We start from the raw sequence: 18005 nt of genomic DNA on the forward strand, positions 1-18005 counted from the left end.
AGCCCAACGATCCAAGTTTTTGTTGGAGCAAGAACCCTTGAATCAAGTAATTAACACCTCTTTATACAAAATTCGGATCAACTAAGATGTAAGGCTAAAATTAGATTACCTCTTACGAAGATCTAGAATCTAGAGTTGGAAACTTGTTTTAAATTGAATTACTCTACAATCGAACTTGATCCAGGCTTGATTGAATGGCTCGGATGCAATTTTATCACAAGACTTGCTTCAAACTTAGAAATGACAAAATCGATGCTCGAATTTCTAAGAAAACGTCTCAATTTGAAATGTGAAGTACATCCATCCACCAATTTGATTTTTACATAACATACCGTGGGAACTTATAGTCTCCCGACAAAAGACGTTTGTGGCCAGAATTTATTCTCGATCCCCTTTAATCTCCGCAAAAGACGAAGACCCTTACATATTTTATCAAATTAAAAATAATACTTCCCAACGAATGTTGATGTACTTGAGTGGCTAAGGCGACATGTTTGAAATCAATTAAGCTCTCCTGCGTACGTTCGAATTCTGTTGCTTGACATATCCAATTAGATTGGATCTAAAAAATCAACCAATTTATGGTTCGGTTTAGTTGAGTTTATTATTTACTGAGGATGGTTTGAGTTAAAAATTTTATAACCCGAACAATTCAATCAGGTCTAAAAATTGTCTCATTCTGATCCGACCCAAATCAACTCACGAACACTTCTAACATGAATCAAAAGATCAAAAGTTCAAATTTTAAATCCTAACACGAGAAGCATAAATAAGAGACCGTCCAAATTTGATTAGGTGTGAAATTATCATGAACCTATAATATGTTCATTTCGTATGGTAATGGGTTAGTGCAATTGATAGACTCTAATTTCCTTTTTGACTTTTCTTTGTCATAATTATATTTAACGTTTCAATGTACATATTTTTATTGTTCTTTCTTAAAAAAAAGCATTTTTATTTGTCTTTTAACTCATTTTGATATTATTTATTTAACATTAACACCTCGACATGTCTCTTATCGGAATAAGATGACAAAGATTCAGTAATAATAATAATTATAAAATAATTCGAATTTATTATACGACATCATATTGTAAAGGTATTCATATGACTTGATAACTCAACTCAGTCGAATTATCCAACCCAAATCATAAAGGTTGAGTCGGGCTAGATTTTTTTAAAAATTTGGTTCGATAGACTTTTTAAAGAATCAAAAAATTAATTAAGGTCCGATTAACCCAACCAACTAATAAAAAAATATTAAGAATATTTAACATACGCGTTTTAAAATCTTGAAGCTGATGACGATACATAAATGGCGAAGCAGTGTACCAGCGACTCATATAAGAGTGTGAAAACCTCTCAGTAGATGCATTTTAAAACTGGGAAGTTGGGAGGGAGAAATAAATATGGTTTGGTTATATTGAGTAAATTGTTATAATTTGTATTTTACCTAATTACAATTCCACACATTTCCTTATATGCTTTTATTTATTTTAAAATTTAATGTATTAATGATGTAAAATATGATTTTATTGCCATAATAAAAGTATTAATATGGTAACGATGCTGTATAAAATAAAAAAAAAAATAAATAGAAATATTATAATTTTTTATTGCTAATATTACATTAACATTACTGATTTTTTTATTTATAATTTAATATTTATTTTAATTATGTTAGTTCATGCATATAAGTCCGAGGGAAGAAGCTTGTCCGGTAGCGGCCGACGGGGTGGTGGGGTCCATTGTTGGAAGAGCTTCTTATTTTATATATTTTATTAATTATTATTATTTACTTCTTAAAAATGTCTTGAAAAATTAAATTAAAATTTAAAAATATTTTAAAAGATTCAAAGAAAACTCTAAATTTAGTTTTTAAATTTTTGTATTTATGTTAATATATAGAATGCTTCCAATTTTGAAAACAAACCCACTTTTTACAGTGATATCCTTTACAAGGCGTGAAAATCTCTTCCTAGTAGACGCGTTTTAAAGTCTTGAGGAAAGTCTAAAAAGAACAATATCTACTAGTACTAGATTCGGGGTGTTATAAATTGTATCAGAGTCGGACACCGGAGGATGTACTAGCGAGGAGGTTGTTTCCATCCCTAAGGAGAAGGGTAGATTGTGATGTCCCATATTTATTAATTAAATATTTGAGTAATTAATTTTTTAAATTTTATTAAAATTTTAAATAAATAAAGTGGACAATAATCTCAATAATTAATTTTAAGAAATGTTTTTCTAGGACACGTGTGAGTCCAGCAATGGTTGGGGACCATTGTAAGTGGGCCACACCAGCACCAGCAGCACAAGAATTTCATTTGTGGTGAATTTACAACTTTATCCCTTGGCTTCACGGGACCCACACCGCATCCCCCGTTACAAAAAGCGTGACGGTTATTCATTTACATTCCATTTTGTATCACTACAAGACAAAATTCGCGACTTCTGGACCCCACTAATTATATCATGAACTCAACTATATACACTATTTTGTACAAATATTAGATGGTAAATCATTTATTTATTTTTTATTTTAAAATATTTTTTAAACTTTTAAATTTATTTGAAAAATAAATATTAAAAAGTTATAAAATAAAATAAATATATGTATATCATGCGTATAAATGTATATTTTAAATTTAACAATAAATTTAGCTTTATTTATTTTTATTTTTATTTTTATAGGATTTAATCGCGAATAATAATTAAAAAGTAATTATAAAAGTATTAAATTACAAATATTCGATATTGGATTAAAATGGCCACTTTTTCTATTATTTAAGAATTAAGAATATTCTATTATATATATATATATATTATTAAGAATATACAATTAATACACTTTTTTTTTTTTTTTTTTTGGACATAGAAGGAAGGAAAAAAGAAGACAGCGTAATCAGAAGAGGGGCATAAGAGGAATTTCACATCCAAAATCCATTATAAAAGCTTTAAGGCGGTTTGAATTCAGAAGAACGGAAGAAGAAAACCAGAACGTAGACAGACAAAAGTTGTGGGATTTCAGAACACTTCTGGGAATGCGGAGAGATGAAATTGGCTTCGCTGATTCTGTTTGAGTTGATCGGAATATCCAGAATCTTTATCATTGGCGGCAGAAATTGTCACCGGAAACACGTCGAAGACGGGTGATCTAACTCCTTTCTCTTATCTCCTCCCCATTTCTCTTTATTAACTTCATTTAGATTCACTCTGTACGAATAAATAAACACAATATTCTACTGATCTCGATTCGATCGAGTTGGAATCTGGCGGTGCATATGGCGAATAAAGGCAGAGATGGTGAGCACTCGAGTTTACTCGACGGGAAGTACGAATTCGGCCGTCTTTTAGGGCACGGGACCTTCGCTAAGGTTTACCATGCCCGGAATCTGCAGACGGGGAAGAACGTTGCGATGAAAGTTGTTGGGAAGGAGAAGATCATCAAAATCGGCATGATGGAGCAGATCAAGAGAGAAATCTCTGTGATGAAAATGGTGAAGCATCCGAATATTGTGGAGCTTCATGAGGTGATGGCGAGTAAATCGAAGATCTATTTTGCGATGGAGCTTGTTAGAGGCGGTGAACTGTTCTCCAAAATCGTGAAAGGTCGGTTGCGAGAGGATGTGGCTAGGGTTTACTTTCAGCAATTGATCTCTGCAATCGATTTCTGCCATAGCCGTGGTGTTTACCACCGCGATCTGAAACCGGAAAATCTGCTACTCGATCAGGACGGAAACCTTAAGGTCACCGATTTTGGCCTCACCGCCTTCTCGGAGCATTTGAAGCAAGACGGACTGTTGCACACGACATGCGGAACTCCGGCGTACGTTGCGCCGGAGGTTATTGGAAAGCAGGGATACGACGGGGCTAAGGCTGATCTCTGGTCCTGTGGAGTCATCCTGTACGTTCTTCTTGCCGGATACCTTCCATTCCAGGACGAAAATATGGTGGCGATGTACCGGAAGATTTACAGAGGCGATTTCAGGTGTCCACCGTGGTTCTCTCCCGAAGCTCGCCGCCTAGTCACGAAGCTTCTAGATCCGAATCCGGTGACCAGAGTCGGTATCGCGAAGATCACATCGTCGTTATGGTTCAAGAAATCGATACCGAAGAGTGTGATTACGAAGGAGCAAGAAGAAATGGAGGAGAATTTGGCGAAATCGAATCAACCGGCGGAAACGTTGAACGCATTCCACATAATATCTCTATCGGAAGGGTTTGATTTGTCGCCGTTGTTCGAAGAGAGGAAGAGGGAGGAGAAAGAGGAGATGAGATTCTTGACTTCATCTCCGGCGAGCAGTGTGATATCGAAGCTTGAGGAAGTGGCGAAGGCAGTGAAGTTCGATGTGAGGAAGAGCGAGTCGTGGGTCCGATTGCAGGGGCAAGAGAAGGGGAGAAAGGGGAAACTAGCGATTGCGGCGGATATCTTTGCGATGACGCCGTCGTTTGTGGTGGTGGAGGTGAAGAAGGACAACGGAGACACTTTAGAGTACAATCAATTCTGCAGGGAGGAGCTCCGGCCGGCATTGAAGGACATTGTTTGGACTTCTCCGACTGGGAGCTCGACCCGAGCTTGAAGAACGTGATTTCAAAGTTTAATTAGGCTTTAAGATTTCTTTCATCATATGTTCATGATCTCTTGTAGTTTGTTTCTTAATTTCTTGTTTGATGATTATGATGAATCCATAATCCTAATGCCCCAAACTTGGTATTGAATCAAGAGTCTAAACTAGAACCTGTTGGATGATGAAATTCCTATCTCTGCTGATTTAGGGAATGATCATGATTTATAATCAAAGAATACTCTCATTGGTATGAGACCTTTTGGTAAGCCCAAACCAAAGCCATGAGAGCTTATGCTTAATATCATCCAATTGTGGAGAATAGTGTTTGTCTAACATGGTATAAGAGTCATGCCCTAAATTTAGTCATGCCTGCCTAGTAAAAAAATGACTAAGATTCCAAAAGAAAAAGGAGTCGAGCTTCGATTAAGGAGAGACGTACTTTGTTCGAGGTTTAGTGACTCAACTGAGGGACTTTGGCTTGTAATAATTATATATTGGGTCGGTGACAATTTGAAACAATTTACAATTTCTAAGAAATACCCATCTTAAAAAGTATGCTGAAAAGACGTGTTTAGTGTGTTTGGTTGATAGTAATTTTATGCTGGGTGAGTGACAAACTTGCTTTGGACGGATCCAATTTCTGTTCGAGAGCCAAAGCGTGACTAATAAAGACTATCCGTATGAGGTATCGTAGAAAATGGCACTATCCGCCTGAGGTATCGTAGAAAATGGCCTAATAAAAACTACCCGCTCGAGGTATCATAGAAAACGGGATGAAATGAAAAAACAAGAGGCATTATATTTGATATATCAATTTTATGGTTAAAGTTTTTTTGTAAGTGTATTATTCAATTACATTCATTGTCAAACAGTAAAAAAAGAAGTTACACTTTTTACGCTTTTACTGTTGTCAAAAGGTAAAAGCTTAGAGAATTAAGGTAAAAAGAAACAAAAAGGTCCAGTCTTGTCCTTGTTGTGTTCTAAAATATAATAATTGAAACCATATTTGTGATTAAAAAAAAAAAAAAAATCTGTTTAACAGTAAAAGTTAACAAAGTTTTACCTTGGCATGTAGTAATTTAATTTGCAATTTCATCCACTTCATTCAACAAAATAAACCCAATTAATATTTAATATTTAAAAATATAACGTCTCGTGCCCAAGATTTGGATACGAATTCAACCCTTGATAGCTCCAACATTTTGAGATCTCATATCAGTTGGAGAGGGGAACGAAGCACTCCTTATAAAAATGTAGAAAGCTCAAATAAGACAATATCTACTTAAGTTTGGACTGTTACAGACATTCACTGTGACAAGTCATGCTCCCTATTTGTCTTTAATTGCTTCTAAGGCACCTGATGGCCTCAACGTTCCCTTCCACCATCCTTTTCGGCATGACCATGTTAACTACTTGTCTTAAATTGATTATTCACAGATCAACACCGATCCTTTTACAATGAAGTTCCTAAATAAAGAATCATTCTACGTCAAACACACTTAACCATTATATGTTTATGATTATTCTCGTTCAGATATCTTATTAGTTCATTCATGTATCCTTTCGTTACTCGAACCTCGCCGAACCAATTATTGAAAAAGGATGAAAAGATGGGCATAGTGTTGTTTGTATGATTTGCACATAGAATTGCTATGTACAATTATTGTCCTCTTTTGGGACAATAATCAAACACCTTTTATGTCCTCAAGCCTTCCCTTTTGCACTTATTCCCACTCCTTTTGTTACTTTCAAAGCGTTTTTCCAATTTACAGCAAACATTTTTCGCGTTTCTCGTCTTTTTCATCTTGCAACTTAATTTTCGAGATTAACGAACACCACTAAAAAGTAGATAGGTTAGACGAACACGACTCTCGACAATGGTATGATATTGTCCACTCTAAGCATCATAAGCTCTCATGGCTCTGCTTTGGGCTTCTCTAAAAGGCCTTGTACCAAATTCCTCACTTATAATCCCATGTGGGACTTCCATCATCCAACAAGATAAACTTGAAGCAAAAAAGATTTACGGTAGATTCTAAATCAAAATAGTGTTTATAAATTTTTAAAAAATGTGTGCATAAATAAAATAAGGTCGAGTGAGAATATTCAAAAAAATTCATTGACCCAAAAAATTCTATCAACCCAATTCAACTCGTACGGTTTGAGTCGGGTTGAGTTCAAATAAATAAATATTTTATGAGTTGGATTGGTTCTTCCATTGGGTTAAACGGAAATAACTTGAATTTATTGTTAATTTAAAACAAATATAATTAGACTGAGTTGTAAATATTAAATTATTTAAAATAAATAAAAGAGTTGTTTTTTTTTTTATATTAAAACTAAAAAATTTAATAAAAACCCAAACAAACTCAACTAACAAATTTATAGTTGGATTGGATTAAGCAAGAACGGTTTAAACCGATAAAATTTATCATGGAACGACTGAATTAAGTTTAAAAGTTGTTAAATCGAGCCTAACACAATGCACGAACACTATGATATATAAAATTAATAAATTCATGTCATATCGATATCTTAACAAAACAAAACAAAAAAAACGAGATTATTCAAAAGCTGAAAAAGCAAAAATAATGAATTTAAAAACTAAAAAGAAACTTTAAATAATTGTAATTAGGTAATGAAATAGACAAATTAAAAATGATTTGATGTACAAAAAGAACGAACCTTATTCCATTCCTAATAAAATAATGTTATCTCTAAAATTAATTTTCAATTATTCAAATCATTCATTCTCTAAAGTCTTCAATTATTTCACCATTTTTTAAATTAAAAAATTAATATTGAAATGAACACGGGCATGATGAGATTGATGAAAATGCCCGAGATTTCCACGTCATCATTTTGTTGAAACGTTTGACCTCTGAGTCGAAAATCATGTTTTAACTGGTTGAATTATACTCAATTTACTTTAGCTTCGTGAGAAGTGATTTTAAGCCAATAACAGCTCCGCTTCCGTTTCATTCATCCTAGAAAAATGAGTACGAGATCTCCTAACATAAAATTGTTATAAACAAAACCCGCTTAATTTTAGGGTTTAGGGTTATCAAGACAAGTAGGTAATATGATCATATTACGATGAAGGTAAAAAAAATGTCGAGTTTATAAAATGTTAAATCGTCAAAATAAAGAAATTTGAAAATATATGCTTCGGTAAAACGCTCAGAACTGAAGTAAATCCACAAATACAATTGTTCTTTGTCGTTAAAATATACCCACAAATTTGAAATAGCCTAATCTTTTGAGTTGGGCGCTCTTGGATCCGTAGCTCGGTAAAGGAATGAAAGAACTTCGCCTTGGCGGCCTCTCTTAGTGTGAATTGTTGAGTGATCGCTCGCTATCTGGCTGGAAAAGGTGGTCCGGAAGCTTCCTCTCTCATTGGACACATACTGACTTATACTTCGGGCCCAAGGTTCGATGGTCACTATGAGCAGATCTCCTTTCTTCTTTCCTGTCCTGAGGCAACGGGGTTTGGTCTCGCTATTCGGAGGTTTACCATTGTTTATTACTGTCGTAACCAACAATCGTTGTTTGTTGACATCCTCGTCATCCGTCGACGCTCGGTGTGTATTCAAAGAAGAAAAAATGTGAAGGGTCTTTATGGAAATTCACTCACTATATTTTTTTACCATTCTATTTACCAATATTGTGCAAAACCTAATATTTTTTTTTTTAATATACTTTTTATCTTTAGAAATTTTGGCCCATAATTGCAAATTGTAATAAAAAGAGGCCCTTTTATTCAAGGATCTTTGACTGGGTCAAGGCCCATATCCAAGGCCCAAAAGTTTAAAAGCCCAAATGGTAAGAAACTTAGGTTAAAGTTATTCGGTTCGGCTTTCGGGTTTTGGGTTAGTCATAACGATCCGACTTTTTGAACTTAGACTAACTAAGACGTTATTACATGCATGCTAAAAGTAATTGAAAACTCGCGAGAAAAAGTATGAGACAAAACATTATCTTTAGAACAATTAAAATTTTTATTTGGGATCTTCCGAAAATCATTGTAAAACATAAACTCTAAAATGCAAGTTTAAAAATATCCCGTTAGTGATACACTGCTGAGTTAGAACACAAGTATGTATCACTTTTATACACATCGATTATCCGCACAACACCTTTATGTTCTCCAAGTTTGTAGACATGCTTCACTTTTCAAGTAGTTATTCGAGTTTGCTAGCAAAAATTGTCCGCTTCAGCTCACTACGTATCGCCATCAGCCTCACAGCTTTAAAACGCGTCTACTAGGGAGAAATTTACACACTCTTATAAAGATTGCTTCGTTCCCATCTCCAACCAATGTGAAATCTCACGTAAATCATATAGAACGAAAAAGTCAAATTGCAACCGCCCAAGCCCACCGCTAACAGATATCACCATCAGCCTCACAACTTTAAAACACGTCTGCTAGGAAGAAATCTCCACACCCTTGTAAAAAATGTTTCGTTTCTCTCTCCAGCTGACGTAAACCATATATCATGACTTTTATGAGCATACATATGCATGAGACTTAATATCATGATGCAACATAGAAGATGTTTTATTCACAAACAACATCATCGCTTACTTTCATTCTCGTGATGCATTGTTGCTCGTCGTCATCGTCATATACATTGCTCGAACTCCCTTCTTCCATGTTTCGCTCCTCGATGCTCGATGTTCGGGTTCGGGTCCTTAGAAAAAGAAAAAGAAGAAGGTTATTGAATGAAGTAAAGAGAAGGGGAAGAGGGAGTGAAGAAAGAGGGGCCTGACAGAAAGAGAAATGAGCACAAACTGGTAAAGGTATGAACTTTTCTCATACAATTGCTTGCAGTGTGTGCTCACTCTCTTCTGTCAGCTCTTCCCAAACCCCAACAACTTCTTTTCATCATACAAACACACAAAGATTCATTAGGGTTTTCTTCTTCTTCTTCTTCTTCTCTCTCTCTCTCTCAATCAATCTTGATTTCTTTTCATAACAAAGCTATATATAAAGACATGGACAACCACCACTATTCACTACTCATTCATTATGTAATAAATTATGTAATCTCTCTTTTACGTCTCCCAACGATTTATCGATTGCCTGATTCTGACCTCTGACTTCTTCTAATAATTATGCGGAGGTGATGGATAGTACATAGAAAAGCAAGTTTATCGGTTCATGTAACAGCCCAAGTCCACCACTAACTGATATTGTTCTCTTTGGGTTTTCTCTTTTGGGTTTACTCATATGTAGGGAGAGGTTTCCACATGCTTATAACGAACGTTTTGTTCATGTGAGATCCCACAATGATTAGGGAGGAGAACGAAACATTCTTTATAAGGGTGTGAAAACCTCTCCCTAGCAGACGTGTTTTAAAAACATATGTAGGGAGAGGTTTCCACATGCTTATAACGAATGTCTTGTTCCTGTGAGATCCCACATTGATTGGGGAGGAGAACGAAACATTCTTATACTAAGGGTGTGAAAACCTCTCTGAAAAGGAAAACCCAGAGAGATAATATTTGCTAACGGTGGATTTGGGCTGTTACAGTCCCTCTCACCGTTGACAAAAAGTTCAATCTTTTTGTATTGGGTTTTGGATCGTATCGAAAACCAATGAAACAAAAAACCCTAAAGCCAAGTGAGATCAAGAAAAAAGATTGATGAAAGAGAGAGTTGACTAATAGGGATTGAAGGGAGAAAAGACATGAAAGATGAAGAACAAGGGAGATGGAGATTGGGTTAATGTTCAATCTTTGAAGCATTGTTTTCATAATTTGTGTGGAGAAGCCATAATGGGCTTAGGGTTAGTTTGATTTGGAGCAATCAGATTGATTCAATAATGGTGGTGGTAGGGACATTTTGTCAACTTTTGTGGCTCAATTTTGGTTTGGATTCTGCACATTGGACAAGAGGGGGATGTGACTGCGTTAAACAAGGGACACTCACCATGCCAATGGCAACAAAGTTCTTAAATATGCATTAAACCTATTGTTTCGTAACCTAACGAGTTGAGTCAATGTTCGGTATGTAAGTTCGTTTATCCAAAACCTCGAGCTTGTTATATTTCATGAATACGTAAACTTTTACGAGTTAGAAACCCTAGTTAGGGTACCTGTCGTACGAGCTTAGGGTTCTAAGCCTCATAGCACTTCAACTTTAGTATACACAACTTAGGCTCTCATTCATAGGTACGACTGGTTTCACTGAGCTCATATAACGATTTCACTCTTAATATCATTTCACATAGTTCATCCGAGCCTATTTCAATAATTTTGTTTACCAAATTCAACTCATCTGACCTCATCTCTAATGAAAAAAAGGCTGATGAATGGACACTCTTATAAATTTTTTCATTAGTGGTGTGAATGATCAAATCTTGCATCAATATAAAGCATTTGTTAGAAATTCAATGCATCGAGTACTGACCATAAAAATTTGGAGAGATGGCATAGTTGCATCAACTAGTGAATACCTTCTATTCACTCTAGTCAAAGATAGCTCGGTTGGGTCTGTTCCTGTTTTTCTATTCCGTCACGAGAAAAACACAATCTTATATGGCTGAGACACGGACTCTATAACCTCTATCACCTATCATTACCAACAATCACATGGTCCTATGTGTTAGAAGGTTCAACAGAAACGGTAGATCAAACTTATAATTTAACGGTTCTGAAGCTACCAACTCCATTGAAGCCCTGGAAGTCATGCATGAGAGATTGGATATCTATAGACTCGTATATCTAGAACGTAAGATATTGATATTGGAATAATGTCTCGATCACTCTACATTGACTTCTTTTTGTTGTTTGAGAGGAATTTGATTTTGTGCATATTGAGTAGTCTTCCACATTTGTAAAAAGCAAAGCAAAGATTTTGAAATCTCCAAACATTGCACTAATTAGGGCTATGAACAAACACCACAAACCCAAAAATATGAAAAGAAAATTCCTCTTTCTTTTTGTTTCAACAACTTGTACCACTAACAATTCTGAGTGGGTTGCTAGCTTTTTTTTTCCCTCATGATCTAAAAAAAGCTCATTTTAGGTTAAATTGGATCCGAGGTCAACCCAAAATCGAATCGAAGCACTCGATTTTGGCCAATAATTGAACCAGTGGGACAAAATCGAATTGAACCAGTATCCAATTGACCAAGTTGTGTTTTCTTTGATTCAGTCATTCCCAATTCTTAATAATTGAGCTGCAATGGTGAGACAAACACTAGCTGACTATGTTGTGGCGGTGACAAAAGCAAGTGGTTGTGTTGCGGTGGCGGCGACATATTGCGTCTAAGCTAAATGATGATATTCTTACCCATCAAATTTTGATGAAACCCCAAAATTTTGAGGCAAAAGACATCGATTCTTACCGAACAACAATAATTTTTTTAGGAAGAAATGTTGTTGTGTTTGTGTTTAATCCAATCGTTTCGAGAGTCGATGACTGCTGACATGATTCTTCTTAACAAAAGTTGAGTCGAGTTAGATTGAAAAAAGATCCATAATTGTATCTTTGTTTTGTTCGGTCATATACAGCACGAACATGTTCGGTCAAAATCAGCACAATCCAATCCAATTGTTTTGTTCGGTCATCCACAATCCAATTGTTTCAAAATTAGCACGAACATGTTCGGTCATATACTATATATAAAATGTTTCAAATTTGAAGAAAAAAAAAAACTCCTAGCATTAGATTATTTTTTGGATATTAAATAATTAAATGTACGTTGATTGTTTGACTTTTGATAAATCCTGACATTATTTGGTGTTTTGTCGACTATAGATTGACTTTGAATGATTTGAAAACTTTAATGAAATATACACGACAAAGTTGGTATGAAAAACATATAGCAAACTTCACATATCTAAAAAAAAAATTTAAATTTCAATATTACAGCATAGTTCTCAGCGACTTATTTACTATAATAATACCCATAATAATAAGTTAATCAATTAATAGTCGGAATAGGAATATGGATCGAGAATATTGATTTATTTTGATATTTCATTAGATATTCTGTTACAAACAATAGGGGGTGTATACGAGTCCGGTTGGGTTGGTTGAGAAATTTTTTTTAGACTAACAAAAAAAAGTCGGGTTATAACCCAACCCTTTATTTTTAGTTCGGGTTAACTACAACCCAACTTGAAATGTTAACTCAACCCAACCCAACCCAACCCAACCCAACTCTTATAATTTGAGTTGGAACGGTTCGGTTCAGATTGTCGGGTTCATAGATATTGAAATTTATTGAAAAATTCTACCACTATGGAAATAGGTATCCTCCGTCACATTTGATTAATTCACAAATTCAAGATGAATTGAGACCATATAGAGTTGGATGATGTGGTTGGTTGAGACCACTATGGAAATAGCTAGTCCAACTGTTGCTAATGATTTCCTACTCATGTATACTTTATTAATTCGAAAGAAATTTAGACAAGACGTTATTGTCTATATCGTAATATTTACTTAACTTAACTGACGTCAAATATCAAAAAACGGACGCTCTTTAATCTCTCTCTCTTTCTTTAGTTCAATCGTTGCAAGGATATAAATTGAACTATTTACTAACGAGTACAGATACTTAATCTACCGTGTTAATGAACCCTAGAGAAGATTTTAATTTTTCACTCTCTAATTTAGTCTTGTTATTATTATTATTTTTCTCAAAATTATTTTTGAATAATTGAACCTTAAAAATACTTGTAAAGTAAATACATTATTTATTCATTTAATTATACTCTAATCCAAGCGTGGAAAGTACGATCCACCAATATAACAGGCCCAAGAAATTGGTTGGGCTGGTTGGGGAGTCGAACTGAAAACCAGATGGTCCGGCCCATTATTTTCAGCCCAAGCAGGCCCACTTAGAATATCATGTAGGGCTACAAATAATAATAGTCCCTAACGTTTCAACGCCTCATTTTTTTTCTTAAGGATGTACACGGGTTGAGTTGAAAAAAATTTCGGACGTAAACTGGTGATCTAGATGATTTGAGTAGGACTCAGAGCCCAACTATCTATTTTTGGGTTGGGTTAAAAGGAACATTATTTATTAATTTTCAATATTCTTTTAATATTTCAAATAAAATATAGATATGTTGCTGTTCAATTTCTATCGTTAGGTTGTGTCAGATGAACAACACGACTCTCCACAATGGTATAATATTGTTCACTTTGAGCATAAGCTCTCATAGTTTTGCTTTGGGCTTCCCCGAAAAACCTCATACAAATGGAGAGAGTATTTTTTGTTTATAAACCATGATCATTCTCTAAACTACTTTAATGTTCGTTTATTTGACTCCAACTCGAGACAGGGTTGAGTTGAATATTTGATTTTAAAGAAAAACAAAACAATTAAAATAACTTAGGTCAAAGTTGAATCATAAAAATGGAATCAAATTGGTTTAAGCTTCCATAATTAAAGTTAACAATTGACACGTCAGCATGTTTATTTAAATAAAACAAATTAATTAGAATAATTAGGGGTTGACTTAAGTCCTAATCTACTTCTTAAATCAACAAACAAACACCAACCAACACTTAATTAATCAAATTATGTTCTTTAATCTTCATATAAGGGGTCCATATGGCCTACGCAAAAGCAATCATATTAAGATTAATCATAATCATTTTTTAATTAAGCCCATTATTACTCAATATTTTATTTAATTTCATCACCAAAAAAAAAAAAAAACAAAAAAAAAAAAACACTTAATTTTTAATAAAGAAAAAAAAAAGGGAATATACAATTTCCTCCCTACTAAAGGCTAGGCAAATACGGCGCCGTATTGAGTCACTAAAGAGGAGCCATATTTCCATAGACTTTAGTCGGCATTGGCTTACCAAGTCAACGTTCGATTCTCCGTTTACATAATCTCGTCAACTCACGGCCGCGAAACGGAGGCAGAGTCTCTGACCGCTCTGTCGACGGTGCCGTTACCCAAGACGGTTGACTGACTGGTCAACGCCGAGAGGCTGGGAGAAGTGGGGGCATCTCCTCCGCCCTTCGATGTCGTGATGGGGCGGCTGTGACACGTGGCAGCAGAGATAGCGGTGGCGAGAGAGATGGGCATGAGGCAGAGGCCTTTGCCTTGTAAGTACTGCATGGCGGAGCCCATGTCCTCCTCCATTAACTTCACCACCTGGTTCTCCGTTATCGCCATCGTGTCGTTACTCGTCGGACCTCCGGTAGAGGTCTGTCCAACAGCCCCACCGGTTTCGTTGGACAAGTTGCAATCAGTGCCACCCTAAAAGAAGATCCCACATCAAAAATAAGAAGAGATCTTACCATTATTATAAGGTACATAATTTATATTTATCTAATAGAATATCAAAGCTCATCAAGCTCGATAGGTTGACTTTTTAAGACATGACAAATCATGAATTAAGGATTATTCCAAACGTCCTTTTCCATGATTATGCGTGTATGGAGACTTTAATTTCTTCCTCTAGAGTAGTTTTCAATGGGCCCTCATTCCTATCCTTTAGGATTCAAACCTACTAGCCGACCACTCACATTCTACCACAAAATTCATGCCGAACCAAAAAGAAATTCACAAATCTACAAACTTTCAAGCTCAACACAAAATTCAACGACCTGGAATTCGTTCCAAGATTCGAAAATTAAATACCATCGACATCTAAAAAGTGTTTGGATGATGGAAGTCTCACATCTGCTAATTTAGGGAATGATCATAGGTTTATACTTCATTGGTATGAGGCCTTTTGGGGAAGCCCAAAGCAAAATTAATAAACCATGAGAGCTTATGCTTAAAGTGGACAATATCATATCATTGTGGAGAATCGTGTTCGTCTAACAAAAAGAACTTTAAAATCTATAAACACTAAATTCAATTAAATTATAAGTTTAAGTCGATTTAGAGCGGATAGAATTATCCCATCAAATATAAAATTCCAACATTGTCAGAAGTGATGGGGGTGATACCTGAGTGGAAGAATCGGGTAGAAGGGAAGGCATGGCGGCGGTGGCACCGCCCAATCTGCTGACGCTCAGAACCTGCAAGCAAAGAGCCAACAAAGAAAAGCAATACAAATTTGTTTAAGTTATCTTGAATGTCTGTAACAGTTGTGAGAGAAACAAGGCACAGAAAGATAAAGATAAAGAAAGATTACTTTGACTTGAAGCTGAAGGAACTTTACGTAGTCTATGATCTCATCCAGCATTGAAGCCTTGTCTGTCTGTCATTCCAAAAAACCAACCTCTTTACAATCATCCCACTTATTCTATCATTTCCATCATCATTATTATTATTATTATTCCTACCAATACCTTCCAAATAATATAACTTCAAATAAATATAATCAAAATCACACCAAACATTTTTCAAACGACTAGTTAACTAATACAACATCCATCACTGGATCAGAATTTAAATCTCCACCGCTATATGTTGTGTTTAACTCAGCGAAAACAATACAAAATACTCAACAACTATAGAATGAGAGATCAAATAAACTACGAGCACAAAATCAGACCAAACATTTCCCAAACGACTAGTTAGCAAATATAACATCGATTAGTGGATCAGGGTTCAAATCTACATCGCTATATGTTGTGTTGAACCCAACGAAAACAATACAAAAAATCCAACAACCAAAGAATAGAAAGATCAAATCATAAACTTTTTCATTTGTATTATACTAAGATTGAGTCTCAAATTGGATTGGAATCTCAAGTGATATATGAAATCGACTTGAACATAGTTCAACGAGCATATTATTTGTATTATACTAAAAGAGTTTGAATCTCGAGAAAACATACTCAACCCATTAAAGAAAATGGTATTAGAAGCTTGTATACTATTTAAAATCTTTCTGTACTTTACACATGTTGACATATTTTATTAAAAGAATGTATTCAACAATAATTTGGAGACTTTGTTCATTCAAATAAGCTAAATCAACCACACATCTTAAAATAATATTCTTAATTCTTTTTCTTATCTTATAAATAAATTATATATATAATTTAAGCTTATTTTAAATTTTGGATTCCTTATGATACTTTATTTGGGGCTGCAAATCCCGCAAACTAAGAGTACGGTCTCCGGCCGAGAAATACAAAATATACAGATAGAGATTATGATAATTTGACGTGGCAGAACCAGAACCGTCGAATAAATTAAAAGGGAACCTGCTGTCGACACGTGTAAGCGAAATTACGAAAAGACCCTAGAGAAATGGAAAAGACGAAACTGACCTTGTTCGCGTTGGGAACCAGTTCTTGCAGACCTTTCATTCTCTCTGCAATTCGTTCTCTTCGTAACTGTTAAAAATTACAGAGTAAGAAAATGAAAATTCCAAAAATGAAAATGAAAATAAACGGAGGAAGTTAATTACTCTTTCCGCTATACTGTGAGGATCTGTGGCTTGTCCTCTCCGAGCTCTGACTCTCTGCCGGGGCTGAGCTGATGTTGCAGAACCACCGCCGGAGCCAGGGACAGACGGAGGTGGAGGATCGATTGATACCGGAACTATGAAGTTCTGTTTCTGTGAATTTGAATTTCCCTGCAGATTGGTGAAATGAAGCTTTAAAATAATGGTGAGGTTATTTTTTGAAGTGTACGATTGAATCGAACTCTACTTACTGCCTGAAATTGATTCTGGTTCTGGCTGCAACCAGAGGCGTTCAGAAACCCGGTGAATTCGTTGAAGATAGAGGGAATGATAGAGCCGTGGTTAATCTGAAGGATTTATGAAATTAATTTACAGGAATAAGATCGAAATGGTACCAAATCGAAACCTAATTTACGAATTGAACGATTAGCGATTGGATTTGAGAGTTTGATTTTGAGTACCGGATTAGGGCATTTGAAGGACGAAGAGCCTTCGACATCAACGACGTCGTTACTAAGCATTGGAAGGAGACTGGAATCATCGGAGACGGTGGCGATTCCTCTCGACATGAGTAACTGCTGTTGAAGCAAGGCCATGGCCATTTTGCCCGCTGGAGTTGCGTCGCCGATCTGAAACGCGACATTGTCAGGATTAGATGGCGGCGGTGGCTGAGGAGGGAGGTTGGAGTGGGGATTTGGAAGTCCTATGGGGAGTTCCCAGGGAGAGGGGGCGGTGGAGAGGATTTGGTCGAGGAAATCATCAGAGGAGAAGGAAGGTGGATGGAAGACGGAAGTCTGAAGGTGGTGGTGGAGTTGAGAGTCGTCGGTCTCCGGTGGTTGGTTACGGCGGTGGCTATGGAGGTCGGGGAGGGAGTTGGTGAGTCTCATATCAGTCCGGCGATAAATAAACAGAGGAGTGAGGGAGCCATGGAAGGTGGGATTACTGAGATTTTATAGTGGAAGATAAAGACAATTTGGTCATTTTCAAGTAACAAAGAAGCGCGTGATGCTCACTTTCTTTTATTATATATATATATATATTACAAATTTTACATTTTTATTAAACTAATTAAATTGATTTTAGATAAA

General features: G+C 35.6%; 2 protein-coding genes across 2 annotated transcripts; one reads left to right on the forward strand and one right to left on the reverse strand.

Moving 5' to 3' along the window:
• Positions 1–2965: 2965 nt before the first annotated feature.
• On the forward strand, positions 2966–4722 carry LOC111805926 (CBL-interacting serine/threonine-protein kinase 6). Its single transcript, XM_023691223.2, has one exon. It carries the CDS (start codon positions 3285–3287, stop codon positions 4581–4583), a length of 1299 nt encoding a protein of 432 aa, XP_023546991.2. The 5' UTR covers positions 2966–3284; the 3' UTR covers positions 4584–4722.
• Positions 4723–14255: 9533 nt separating this feature from the next.
• Positions 14256–17853, reverse strand: LOC111804977 (bHLH transcription factor RHL1). Its single transcript, XM_023689825.2, has 7 exons — positions 17379–17853; positions 17169–17264; positions 16921–17088; positions 16781–16846; positions 15694–15759; positions 15506–15577; positions 14256–14807 (listed from the first exon to the last, which is right to left on the reverse strand). The coding sequence occupies exons 1-7, from the start codon at positions 17802–17804 to the stop codon at positions 14445–14447; spliced, it is 1257 nt and encodes a 418-aa protein (XP_023545593.2). The 5' UTR covers positions 17805–17853; the 3' UTR covers positions 14256–14444.
• Between the last annotated feature and the right edge of the window lie 152 nt (positions 17854–18005).

This window comes from Cucurbita pepo, chromosome 11 (genome assembly GCF_057944985.1).
Source record: "Cucurbita pepo subsp. pepo isolate OVF chromosome 11, ASM5794498v1, whole genome shotgun sequence".
NCBI lineage: Eukaryota > Viridiplantae > Streptophyta > Magnoliopsida > Cucurbitales > Cucurbitaceae > Cucurbita > Cucurbita pepo.

What these genes read in the sequence shown, in the direction of transcription:
- LOC111805926 (XM_023691223.2), top strand. Translation starts at nt 3,285, where the DNA reads ATGGCGAATAAAGGCAGAGATGGTGAGCACTCGAGTTTACTCGACGGG.
- LOC111804977 (XM_023689825.2), bottom strand. Translation starts at nt 17,804, where the DNA reads ATGAGACTCACCAACTCCCTCCCCGACCTCCATAGCCACCGCCGTAAC. An exon ending in ACCAGAATCAATTTCAGGCA is followed by an intron (nt 17,089 to 17,168) that starts GTAAGTAGAGTT and finishes ACCAATCTGCAG; the next exon opens with GGAAATTCAAATTCACAGAA. An exon ending in TGGTTCCCAACGCGAACAAG is followed by an intron (nt 15,760 to 16,780) that starts GTCAGTTTCGTC and finishes TTGGAATGACAG; the next exon opens with ACAGACAAGGCTTCAATGCT.